Source organism: Callithrix jacchus, chromosome X, assembly GCF_049354715.1.
Source record: "Callithrix jacchus isolate 240 chromosome X, calJac240_pri, whole genome shotgun sequence".
Taxonomy (NCBI): domain Eukaryota; kingdom Metazoa; phylum Chordata; class Mammalia; order Primates; family Cebidae; genus Callithrix; species Callithrix jacchus.
Genome location: NC_133524.1, coordinates 19,954,522 through 19,967,732, shown reverse-complemented (window position 1 = coordinate 19,967,732; position 13,211 = coordinate 19,954,522). Strand labels below are relative to the sequence as shown.

At 42.4% G+C, this 13,211-nt stretch overlaps 1 protein-coding gene across 1 annotated transcript in view; it reads left to right on the top strand.

The window, feature by feature from the left end:
* Positions 1-13,211, top strand: part of MAP3K15 (mitogen-activated protein kinase kinase kinase 15) — a 161,240-nt gene that overhangs the window by 26,974 nt on the left and 121,055 nt on the right. The window contains exons 2-3 of the mRNA XM_078364229.1: positions 2,517-2,656; positions 5,171-5,194. Of these exons, the coding sequence (XP_078220355.1) occupies positions 2,517-2,656; positions 5,171-5,194 (164 nt within the window). The remainder of the gene's footprint in view (positions 1-2,516; positions 2,657-5,170; positions 5,195-13,211) is intronic.

Genomic DNA, 13,211 nt, shown 5'->3' with positions numbered 1-13,211 from the left:
CCTTCACCTATATCTGGCATTTCTCCCCATGCTATCTCTCCCCAACTCCCCAACCCCCGCTGTCCCTCCCCTATTCCCCCCAACAGACCCCGGTGTGTAGTGCTCCCCTCCCTGTGTCCATGTGTTCTCATTGTTCAACACCCACCTATGAGTGAGAATATGCGGTGTTTCACTTTCTGTTCTTGTGTCAGTTTGCTGAGAATGATGTTCTCCAGATTCATCCATGTCCCTACAAAGGACACAAACTCATCATTTTTGATGGCTGCATAATATTCCATGGTGTATATGTGCCACATTTTCCCAATCCAGTCTATCATTGATGGGCATTTGGGTTGGTTCCAGGTCTTTGCTATTGTAAACAGTGCTGCAATGAACATTCGTGTGCATGTGTCCTTATAGTAGAACGATTTATAATCATCTGGATATATACCCAGTAATGGGATTGCTGGGTCAAATGGAATTCCTATTTCTAGGTCCTTGAGGAATCGCCACACTGTCTTCCACATGGGTTCAGTGACTTTCTAGTAGTCACAGCAGTGTGAGCATGAGTTTGGACACTGCATTCCTACTGCACACGGTGACGAGCTCCCATCAAACTTGGAACTCTTACATCCTCTAGAATGTTTTGAGTTTTGAAATGGTGCCCCATACTACTAGGTATAATTTAAACATGCTCATTATTCAAGGAATAAGATGTTCTCCTGTTTTGCATAGGTCTCTATTACAGGATGCAACTGCAGGGTGCATTTTATTTATTTATTTATTTATTTTTTGAGAGAGGGTCTTACTCTGTCACTTAGGCTGGAAAGCAGTGGCATGATCACGGCTCACTGCAGCCTCTACCTCCCAGGCTCAAACTCTTCTCCCACCTCATCCTCCCAAGTAGCTGGGACTGCAGGCACACACCACCACACCCAGCTAATTTTTGGTATTTTTTGTAGAGGCTTCCTAAAGTGTTGGGATTACACTGCTACCAGCCAGGGCACATTTTATATTGTCCAGTTGATGGTGGGCATGTGAGCCAGGCACTATGACAGGACTGCTTATTGCAGCAGTTTGAAATAGGAAAATGAATAAAAATCTGCCATACAACAGAATTCTATACAGAAGCAAAAATGCATGAACTGGAGCTAGATGTACAAATGGGTTGAATGCCACCAAAAAATAGCAGAGAATATATACAATGCAATATCATTTATATGAAGTCTAAAGATGTGCAAAATTGAGCAATATACTGTTAAGGAATATATATATGTGTGTGTGTGTGTGTGTGTGTGTGTGTGTATATATATATATATATACATTTCTCTGCCTCCCGGGTTCAAGCGATTCTCCTGCCTAGGCACTTATATCATATGCCTGTGCATATTGTCTTAGTTTGTTTGGACTGCTATAACATAATACCTTAGCCTGGGCATGGCTTCTAAACAGCAGAAACCTATTTATTTATTTAAAGACAGAGTCTCACGCTGTCGCCCAGGCTGGAGCACAGTGGAATGATCTCACTTCACTGCAACCTCCGCCCCCTGGGCTCACACGATTCTCCTGCCTTAGCCTCTAGAGTAGCTGGGATTACAGGCACCTGCCATCATGCCCAGCTAATTTATGTATTTTTCATAAAGACGGGGTTTCACCGTGTTGGCCAGGCTGGTCTTGAGCTCCTGACCTCAGGTGATCTACCTGCCTCAGCTTGCCAAAGTGCTGGTATTACAGGCGCGAGCCACTGTGCCCAGCCGGAAATTTATTTCTCATAATTATGGACACTAGGAAGTCCAAGATCAAGGAAGACTCAGTGTCTGGTGAGGACCTACTTTCTAGTTCATAGATGGGACCTTCTCCCTGTGTCCTGGAATGATGAAAGGGGGAAGGCAGCGCTCCGGGGTCTCTTTTATAAGGGTACTAATCCAATTTACGAGGGCTTCATCCTCATCATCTAATCACCTCGCAAAGGCCTCATCTTCAGGTACCATCATATTGGGGGTTAGGTTTCAACATATGAACCTTGGGGGGACATAAACGTTCATTCTATAGTACACATACACGCATGGAACTGATAAATACGTAGATGAGGATAGAAGTGTTCTCTGGGCAGGAGGGAGGAGATGTAACCTGGGAGGGGCATGTGGGGCCCTGAGAGTGCAGGCAACCCTCTGACTTGGGCTGCGCAGTAGGTGCATGGTTTCTCATTGCATTATACTTTATGCCTCATATATAAGCTAAATATATTCTTCGGATGTATGATATGTCATAATAAAAATGGCATTAAAAATCCATCAGCAAGTTCCAAGTGAGGTTACATTCCCAGCACTTTGAAGAAGAAAGAGGATTAAAAAAAAATTCTTACTGTGTTTCTTCCACAGTTCATAGGGTAATTTTAATCACATCATTCCTTACTTTACCTAAAAGGCTGAAGGTAGAAATATACATTGCTGTAGCTCCCCACTGGTGATCCCCAGTGAGGAGACAAAATAGACAGACCATCTCCCCTGATCCTGCCATCTCCTTGCTTGTTGCAGATGTTGCTGTGGTAGACATGAGTGATGTCTGCAGGCAGCCTTCTCTCTTCTACCATCTTGGAGTCCGAGAAAGCTTTGACATGGCCAATAACGTGATCTTGTACCATGACACCGATGCCGACACTGCTCTCTCTTTGAAGGTAAAGGGTCTTGTTCACCTTCTTCTGAGTACTTCTTTTTGGGAAAGCAGCATTAACTGTCGAGCTGAAAAGCCGCTGTAGCACAGAAAGTTGGAGAAAAACAAAGACTTGCTTGTGCAATTCTTTCCTTCCCACCACAGGTTCTAGTTCATACAGATGACTTCCTGGCCACTTTGGGAACTTCTGTGCTGCAGTCATATTTTTGCAGGCAACTTGGGCGTTTCCAGGCAAACACTCCTGTTAGCTTCCACTGAAGCAGACACACTGTTCTGAATTCCTTCATGAGAAATTGGATCCAAACCTACACATAAAAATCGGTTCTCGGCCGGGCCTGGTGGCTCAAGCCTGTAATCCCAGCATTTTGGGAGGTCGAGGCGGGTGGATCACAAGGTCAAGAGATCGAGACCATCCCGGTCAACATGGTGAAACCCCGTCTCTACTAAAAATACAAAAAATTAGCTGGGCACGGTGGCACGTGCCTGTAATCCCAGCTACTCAGGAGGCTGAGGCGGGAGAATTGCCTGAACCCAGGAGGCGGAGGTTGCGGTGAGCCGAGATCGCGCCATTGCACTCCAGCCTGGGTAACAAGAGCGAAACTCCGTCTCAAAAAAAAAAAAAAAAAAAAAAAAAAAAATCGGTTCTCAACTTGGATAATAATGTAAAGACATTGAACAGTTACCAAAATGGACAGAATATTTTAGCATAGACACGATTAGTCTTTGATGTTATTTTCCCCCAATCTGAAAGCAAAGCAAAACTGAAAACTTGTGTTCCTGCACAACTCATTCATTGTTAAGAATTTTTAAAATATATTTTTGCAAGTTTGAGACAAGCTTTTTTGGATAACATCATATTTTTTAAAAAATCCTTATATCTGTATAATGGAAATGTTTAACATGAGTTATTCCAAAATTCAATGGATATCGGTATCGTTGAATATTTTAGTCAGAAAATCCTGGCCTATGTTAAATCATTGTAGAAATAATGGATTAGTTTGCTTACAGCAATGCTTCTCAGCCTTGAGTGCACTTCAGAATTACTGGGAGAGCTTGTAAATATCCCCATACCTAGCCCCACCGGAAACCAATTACATCACAATCTCAGGGATGGGGTGGGACCCAGCTTGAAGATTTTTTTTAACCTCCCAAATATGCAACCAGGGGTGAGAACCAGTGGTTTGGAGAGTCAGCCTTTACAGACGTTATTTCTAAAGGTTCAGTTCCCTCAGTATTAAAAATCAGTGGTAGATAATAGTACAAATTTATGCCAAAGTTGGACATTTTCGTTGTGTTTCTTGAGATTTAATATTAACTAGATTTTCTTGGTTGTGTAAGGATTTGAGATTATTTCCTGGTAGAAATACCACCTGCCTGAGATGTGTAACTTGTATGTGCTCAACATCACATATACTTTACCGAGATATGTATTCATTAATTATAGCAAAACACATATTTTAAGAAGTCATTTGAATGACAGTGAAAGAAGAAACTTTTATTAGTGTACTTTACATTGTAGAATAGTTTCCCCAGGGCTATAAACCAATGGAAACTACATTAGATATTTAGATACTTAGCTTTTCTATTACTGATTTTCACCAAGGTAGCTATGCTTAGGAATATTTAGAACTTAGCAAGTATGAAAGATACAGATAATTAACCTATATTTTGATGAGAAACATGAAATTATAATGTATTTTTTTCCCAGTTTAGGACAGTTGTTTCTTCAACTGTGCCTTAGCAAAGCCCTCTGGAAAGTTCTGTGGACTAGATGTTTTAATTTTTAATGATACAGAAAAATATTTCCTAAAATGGAAATGGATAGTCAGTTATATCTAACACCAGAAGAAGCAGTTTGTACTTGTTATCAGGAAATAAAAATCTCAGAATATGTAAAACATGTTTTACAGGACAGCTGTCTAATTATGTTTTCTTCCCCGGGAACTATTGGTTGTCAGTGTATAAATGAGACAGTCAAGGGACGCCTATCATACTGAATTTAGTGACTAAAATTGTTGTCACTGAATTTGAAGATTCCTAGACAGTTGTAGAGGGTGGCAGGAATTGTACCACAGCACCCCTTCTGTAGGTGGGCTGACTGTGGTGTGGCCTTCACGCTGATTGATTCAAGAATTGGTTCCAGATCCAGGGCCAGCATGTTGCCTTCCAGGCCTTTCCTTGCCATTGCTGACATTCTTCTCTGGAAAGGCGAGATGCAAGGCACTGAGCACTCCAAACTTGAAGCTCAAAATATCTTTTGGGCAAAAGCACTGGCACTGTTCCGGGGAAATCCTTAAAAGCATAAATGCCCTCTAGTAGTCCCACAGGCTGACCAGCAGTGATCGATTTTCTTTGGAACATGGGTGTTGCAATTCCGAGGTTGATTCTGTTAGAAGCTTTTGGAGTGGGAGGTTTCACATGATTACTTCTTGCTCTACAGAGGGGAATGCTGGCTAATGCTTATGGAAATTAACTGTTTTTCAAAAAAGCTATATTTATCTTTTCTTTTTCTTTTCAGGACATGGTAACTCAAAAAAACACAGTAAGTATTACATTTTCAGAATTGTATTTCTGAAATTAAATGTAAATGTCAAGTCATAAAATGCTTGCCTGAAAATTGCCCAGGTAGCAGGTGGACTTCTAATCATGCCTGTGGGTTCTGTTTCTAAGGAGGACAGCTAGACATCTCCTATGCCTCAACCTGCCAGCTAGCCCCAGGCCCTACTCAGCCATCAAGTGTGTGGGCCAGAAGGCAAGGCCAGGCAAGAACGTGTATGTTCTTCATTACCTGCTAGGACTTTGAGCCGGAACCTTCTGGGTGATTCCTTCTCAGCTGGGTCGATGTTCCATGGACCACCAAGAATCTTTTTGCTGGAGTCATTACTTCCCATACTTTTTTTGCTGGTGTCAGTACCTTCCTTTCTCCAAGCAGAGTTTCCCTAATGATGGAGGAAAGTGAACTTGTATCTCAGTTAATATGGGGCACAAGTTCCTTGCCACAAACTGGAAAGAAGTGGGTGGAATTCTACTTGCTTCTGTCCCATTTATGTACTGAAGTCTCCTGATTTGGCTCAAAAGTTCTTGCAATTACATAGTTTTATTGCCACATTGGTTTGAATAGTATAATGAAATCGCCACCCTAAAAATGTTTTTTAAAAGATCTTGGCCTTGGAAATAATGCTAAGGTGATTGTATACCTTTGAATGCACCCCACGCTGCCCATCCCTCCAGACCTATGGCATTGTGGTTTGAGAAACCATGACCTAGACTCCCTCTCCTTGGAGGCTTATCTCCTTCCTGCTAGCCCTTCTAGAAGGAGTGGGCCTGCAGACTCTCTTCCTATTCCAGTTGGGGTTCCTAGGAGAGGGAGAAAGGTCCCAGGAGGCAAAGGTCTTTCCAGGGCGCCCTCTGCAGAAGGCCTCAACCTGCGCTTGGGGGCGCAGACTTCCCCCGGACCCTAACAGAGCTCCCCACCTGAAACAGAAGTTCCAGAAGCTCCTAGTGTGCAGGATTACTATTGGAGCAGGAATTCTACAGGCAGGCCTGGAAGATGAGGCATCAGGTGGTTTTAGGTTCCTTTTGGAAAAGAGATGGGATCATATGTGACTTTCTTTTGCCCCATTTACATGCTGATGTTGTCCACCTGTGAGAGTCTTTCCTATTCTTCCTAGACCTTGATTTTTTTTTTTTTTTTGAAGCAGTCTCTCTCTGTCGGCCAGGCTGGAGTGCAGTGGCGCAATCTTGGCTCACTGCAATCTCTGCCTCCTGGGCTCAAGCAATTCTCCTGCCTCAGCCTGCCGAGTAGGGATTACAGGCACCCGGCTAATTTTTGTATTTTTAGTAGAGACGGGGTTTCACCATGTTGGCCAGGCTAGTCTCGAATTCCTGACCTCGAGTGATCTGCCCACCTTGGCCTCCCAGAGTGCTGGGATTTACAGGCGTCAGCCGCCACACCTGGCCTTGATTTTTAAAATTACCTAATTTGTGGAAAATGGGGAAGAAGTCGAAGGAGACTGTGCCTGGAGCCCAGGAGGTGCAGTTGTAGCTGCAGGCCTGTCTCTAAGTAACACTGGGCAGTCCGTCATTCCACCTCTGCCTAGGCCTCAGGACCCTCAGCAGTAAAATGAGGAATGTTGAACTGTGCTATTTTGTTCATTGATGCCTTCCAGCCCTCAACATCTGTGGTTCCTTATTTGCTATACAAGCAAGAAGATGTAACCTGGATTTAATGCAAGAGATGGCTGTGAAATGCTGATTCCTTAAAACAGCATGAGTTACACTGAGGCAAGGAGCAAGAAGACAACTTGTTTTCTTTCTCCATTCCTGCCTGTTGGATGCTTCAGCACTCAGAAATATTCTGTCCTCCCGGAGACTTGGTGTCATGCTGCTACAGTTTCACTACATGCCTCCCTTCTGGTGCATTCTCCCTCCTCCCAGACACCCAGGAATTCCTTAACATCCTTAGTAATGCCCAGCACACTTTGGCACTGTTGTTTCCAGGTATTTTCTTTGGTTTTTAGGAATAAACTTACTCTAAGGCAGTGGTCCCCAACCTTTTCATCACCAGGGACCGGTTTCATGGAAGACAATTTTTCCACAGAGCAGAGGTGGGAGATGGTTTCGGGAAACTGCTCCACCTCACATCATCAAGCATTAGATTCTCATAAGGAGCATGCAGCCTAGATCCCTTGCACATGCAGTTCACAAGAGGGTTTGCGCTCCTTTAAGAGTCTAATGCCACCAATGATCTGACAGGAGGTGGGGTTCAGGCAGTCATGCAGGCTCACCCATGGCTCACCTCCTGCTGTGCGGCCTGGTTCCTAACAGGCCACTGATTGGTGCCGGTCCATGGTCCAGGAGTTGGGGACTCCTGTTCTAAGGGATTTGGCAGCTAATCTCTCTGCTGTATTTGGCATTATGTTAGAATGTTGTGCCCCGTAGTGGTTGTCATGCTTGGTGAGATATGAAAATTTAGAGCACTCAGAGGAATAAAAAGGATCCCAGGTGATGTGACGAGTGGAAAATTGTACCTAAGAGGAAAAGCTAAAGGGAACTAAGCCTTGAGAGGGACGATGAGTAGTCATCTTCAAATGCGATCCCCTTTCTGAAAGTAAAGAGATGTTTACTTTTTCCACTCCAGATGGGATGGAAGTAGGGTAAACGGAAAAATGGTTTGGGTCAGCAGAATGGACATCTTGCAACTAATGCTGATTAAACGTTAAAATAGGGGCTGGGTGTGGTGGCTCATGCCTATAGTCCTAGCACTTTGAGAAGCCGAGGTGGGTGGATCATCTGAGGTCAGGAGTTCAAGACCAACCTGGCCAACATAGCAAAACCCCATCTCTGCTAAAAATACAAAAATTAGCCGGGCACGGTGGTGTATGCCTGTAATCCCAGCTCCTCAGGAGGCTGAGGCAGGAGAATTGCTTGAACTCAGGAGGTTGAAGCGAGTTGATATCACCCCACTGCACTCCAGCCTGGGCGACAGAGTGAGACTCTGTCTCAAAAACAAACAAAAAACCATTAAAATACAATGTCACAGTAAATTGGGTGGCTTCTAAGGAGAATTTGCTCACTTGTCCCCTCCGTGTGGACTGGGGTAATCCTGGAATCAGACCTAGATCATCTGACCCCAGAGATTCCGAGAGAGAATCTGATTGAATTGTGGGTTTGTGATCATTTTGGAAAGATTTTTATTCAAACACACACACACACACACACACACACACACACACACACACACAGTCACAGTTAGTGAACAGTAAAGTCTTGTGAATAAGGAGTACAAATTAGATGCCATACCCTGAACATGTAGCCAGATGCTTGAAATGATTTATGAACATGTGAAAACCAAGATGCTTTGAGATCTCTTTTCAGGGAGCCATTTGATATTTCGAAAATTGTACTTTTACCCAGAAAGGGAGATGGAAAAATGAAAAAATAATAACAACATTAAAATTGTGCTTGATGATGTGCTTCATTTGGCAGCAGAATGGGCACATTTGTCTCCATTTCTTTTTCGATGGAGTCTTGCTCTATAGCCCAGGCTGGAGCACAGAGGCATGATCTTGGCTCACTGCAACTTTCCTTTCCCAGGTTCAAGTGATTCTCCTGCCTCAGCCTCCTGAGTACCTGGGAATACAGGCATGTGCCACCACGACCGGCCAAGTTTTGTTTTTTTTTTTCAGTAGAGGCAGCGTTTCACCATGTTGGCCAGGCTGATCTCAAACTCCTGGCGTCAGGTGATCACCCACCTTGGCCTCCCAAAGTGTTGGGATAACAGGCCACATTGCCCGGACATCTGTCTCCATTCCTAGAAGAAGTTGATTTGCAGGGATGCTGAGGTCAGGAAGCTAATGTCCAGGCTTCAGAGTGGACCACCTGCAGCTCTTCTGGGCCTCTTTGCTCTTTGGAAACATGCTAACAGTTTTTGTGCTCACCTCCTTATCAGATGATGCTCATATTCTTGTGTTCTGGTTTTGTTTTGTTTTTGAAATGTACACACAATTCAATGACTTTCAATAAATGACAGAGTTGTGCAGCCAGTTGTGGGTTGTTGACCACCATCTAGTTTTAGAGCATTTCCCTGACCCCAAAATGATTATTTGCTGACAATCTCTCGGTCCACACCCAGCCCCAGGCAACTGCCAATCTACTTTTTGTCTTAGAGATTTGCCTTTTCAAGACTTTTCATGTGAAAGGAACCATACAATATGTGATGTTTAGCATCTGGCTTCTATCACTTAGGATGATGTTTTTGAAGTTCATCCGTGATGTTGCATGGATCAGTAGTTCTTTCCTTTTTATTACTGAACGCTATTCTACTGCATAGATACTACACATTTTATCTGTCCCTTCCCTAGTAGGTGGACATTTGGATCATTTCCACTTTCTGGCCATTATGAATAATGCCACTGTGAACATTCGAGTACAAATCTTGGTGTGGGCGCATGTTTTTATTCCTCTTGGATACATACCTAGGAACAGAATTGTCAAGTCACATTGTAAATATAGCCTTTTTTTTTTTTGAACTGGAATCTCACTTTTTTGCCCAGGCTGGAGTGCAGTGGTGCTATCTCAGCTCATTGCAACTTCTGCCTCCAGGGTTCAAGCGATTCTCCTGCCTTAGCCTCCTGAGTAGCTGTGATTACAGGCACCTGCAACCACGCCTAGCTAAATTTTTTTTGTCTTTTTATTAGAGACGGGGTTTCACCATGTTGGACAGGCTTGTTTCGAACTCCTGACCTCAAGTGATCCACCTGCCTCGGCTTCCCAAAGTGCTGGGATTACAGGCATTAGCCACTGTGCCCAGGCAGTAAATATACTTTTAACTTCTTAAGGAACTGTCAAAATAATCCAAAGTGGCTGTACTATTTTACATTTCCACCAGCAATGGGAGGTCCAGTTTCTTCACACCCTCACCCATACTTGGTGTCATCTATCTTTTTATTATAGCCATTCTAGTGAGTATGAAATGATACATGAGTGTAGTTTTAGTTGGCATTTCCCTAGTGGCTAATGATGTTGAGCATCTTTTCATGTGCTGGTTAGTCACTCATAGTCGTCTTTGGTGAAATATCTATTCAAATCTTTTGCCCATTTAACACTGGGCTGTGTTCTTATTACAAAGCTGTGTAAGAGTTCTGTCTATATTTTGGAAGCAAGGCTCTTATTAGAGGTTTTTATCAGTTATTTCTTTTATGGATCGTGCTTTTGGTGTTGTATCTGTGAACTCTTAGCCCAAACCAAGGTCATGAAGTATGACTCCTATGTTTTCTTTTAAAATTTTTATTGTTTTAGCTCTTACATGTAGGTCTCTGATCCATTTCGAGTTCATTTTTGTGTCTGGTGTGAGGTAGATGTCCAACTTCATTCTTTCACATTTGGATACCTAGTTGTCCCAGCACTGTTTCTTAAAAAAAAAAAAAAAACAAAAACTATCTTGTCATCTTTGAATCATATTGCCACCCTTGTCAAAATCAATTGACTGTATATATAAGGGTTTATTTTTGGACTTTCAATATTATATTCCATTGATATATATGTCTACTCTTATACTAATACCACCCTGGTTTAAAACTTTTTTTTTTTGAGACAGGGTCTTAGTCTGTCACCCAGGCTGGAGTGCAGTGGTGTGATCATGGCTCACTACAGCTTTGTCCTCCCCTGGCGCAGGTAATTCTCCCACCTCAACCTCATGAGTACCTGGAATTATATAGGTGTGTGCCACCCTGCCTAGCTAATTTTTCTTTCGTAGAGATGGTTTTTTGCCGTGTTGCCCAGGCTGATCTCAAACTCCTGACCTCAGGTGATCCACCTACCTTGGCCTCCCAAAGTGTTGGGACTACAGGTGCAAGCCACCACTCCTGGCCTGCCCCTGACCCTTTAATATATATATATTTATTTATGAAGGACAGGGTCTGACTCTGTCAACCTGGCTAGGGTGCAGTAGTGTGATCAGAGCTCACTGCAGTCTGCACTATTTTGATTACTATAGCTTTGTAGTAATTTTTGAAATTGGGAAATGTGAATCTTCTTTGTTCTTTTTCAATATTGTTTTGGCCATTTGGGGCCCTTTGAAGTTCTATATGCATTTCAGGATCAGCTTTTTCATTTCTAGGGGAAAAAAGCCATTGACTGTTGATAAGGGTTACATTGTATCTGTGAATTGCTTGGGTGATATTGACATCTTAACAGTTTTAAGTCTACTCATCCATGAATGTGGGATGCCTTTCCATTTATTTAGATCTTCTTCAATTTATTTCATTATATTTTTTAGTTTTTAGTATACAAGTCTTGTACTTTCTTGGTTATACTTCTGTGTATTTTATTCTTTTGGATACTCTTGTGAATTGAATTGTTTTCTTAATTTCCTTTTCAGAATTGTTTTTAAAAAAAATACCTGTCACAGAAATCTTTAACACTACATTTCACTTCATATTTCAGTATTCGATTGAGTTGAAAATGTAATTGGCTTTTTGGTTGGAGTTCTATAGAAATGGCTTCTGGTTTTTCCTGTATTATTTTCATCCATTTTAATTCTTACACTATTTTATGCTGCTTTGGAGATGAAAGAGATAGCCACTTTCAGCAGTTTATCAGTTTAGAAAACATGTTTATGTAGTGACAGATCAAGGCTGAGCCTTTATGAAAGTAAAAGAGTGAAAAAACCAGCCAACCTCAAGGCTACTTTGTCTGTTTAACCTCGGAACTTCTTAGAACTTTGCCGCCAGCGTACATAGTCCACAGGCATTGCATAGCTTCATTTGTTTTAATTTTCCTTAGCAAGGATAATCATACCTTCATCCTTACAGCTTATTTCACAGGAGGTTTATTAAGGGATGCCTTTGGGATGGCTGCTGGGCAAGGCGGAGTAAAGGAAGCAGGACTGGCCAGAGAGAGACATGCAGCTGAGATGCAGGCTCCATGACAGTCTTGGCTGACCACATTGGGAGGGAGGTCTGGAGCTGAAATGGCCTTTCTGAGTTGTCTTGGATTGGGATGAAATGGCCAGGCCTCTGTGTTCCTCCATTTGTCCTGCTTCACTGAAAGGAATGTAGCTTGGATGAGATACTCTCTGGAACTGAGGCAGTTCAGAAGGGACTAACAGTAAGGGGCTGCTAGTTAGAGCGCTCTCAGCAACTGGGGCAACACATCCTTCCTTGAAGCAGGGGTTCTTGGTAGCATACCTGAGCTGAGTGCCCACTGCATTATTATTTCATTTGAGAAATGTGTGTATGTATGTGTGTCATATATAACCCAAGACTAAGAAACACATTTCCCAGGCTTAGAGGCACAGCCATAATTTTTTCCACTGAATTGTGGGTAAATTACCTGAAAGCTGTGCATAGCGTTGCTAGAGATGCACCGTGGAGACATGCACCTTCTCTGTCTGCCAGGAGAATTACTGGGAGAAAACAAGGTGTTCTACCCGGTACTTGCAGAAGGAATTGTTAAAAGTACATTGGACTTTATTTTCATTTGTCATGTCCTAAAGCCAGAGTTCACAGTTGTTTTTTTAAAAAGCAGAGTTAAATTTCCAAGGTAGGATCATGTTATTTTTTTTTAAAAAAAAAAAACCGTATTAAAAAACGCATTATTAAAAAACTAATCTGATTCTTGACCTCTGGTCTAGGTGATTATTTTTTTCTGGAAAGCCAGTGGGATTTAAGAGAAACTCACTGTTCCCATTAAAATAGTTATCTTTATAATCGAAATAAATTAGAAATTATTTGAGAAGCAGACACTGGCAATATCAGGGACATCGTCTTCAATACTGAAAGTCTTCCCTCTGGCTGAGGAACATGCGTAGGCCTCGAGGTCAGGGTAACAATTTCTTCTGTTTTTTTCCTCTTGCCTTTCTCAGGTCTTCAGTTTCCTATGGCTTAGGACTCAAGATGATCAAAGATTATATGGATTGCTCAGGGACACTTTGGTGGAAGACAGTTAGGTTTCTCTTCTCTTTTCTGTATCCTTTGGATTTTCTGAGTTCAAAATCAAGATTTCTAGTCTTTTATTAGCAAAGACTCAATTTCAAACAAGAAAGCTACATCTCGTAA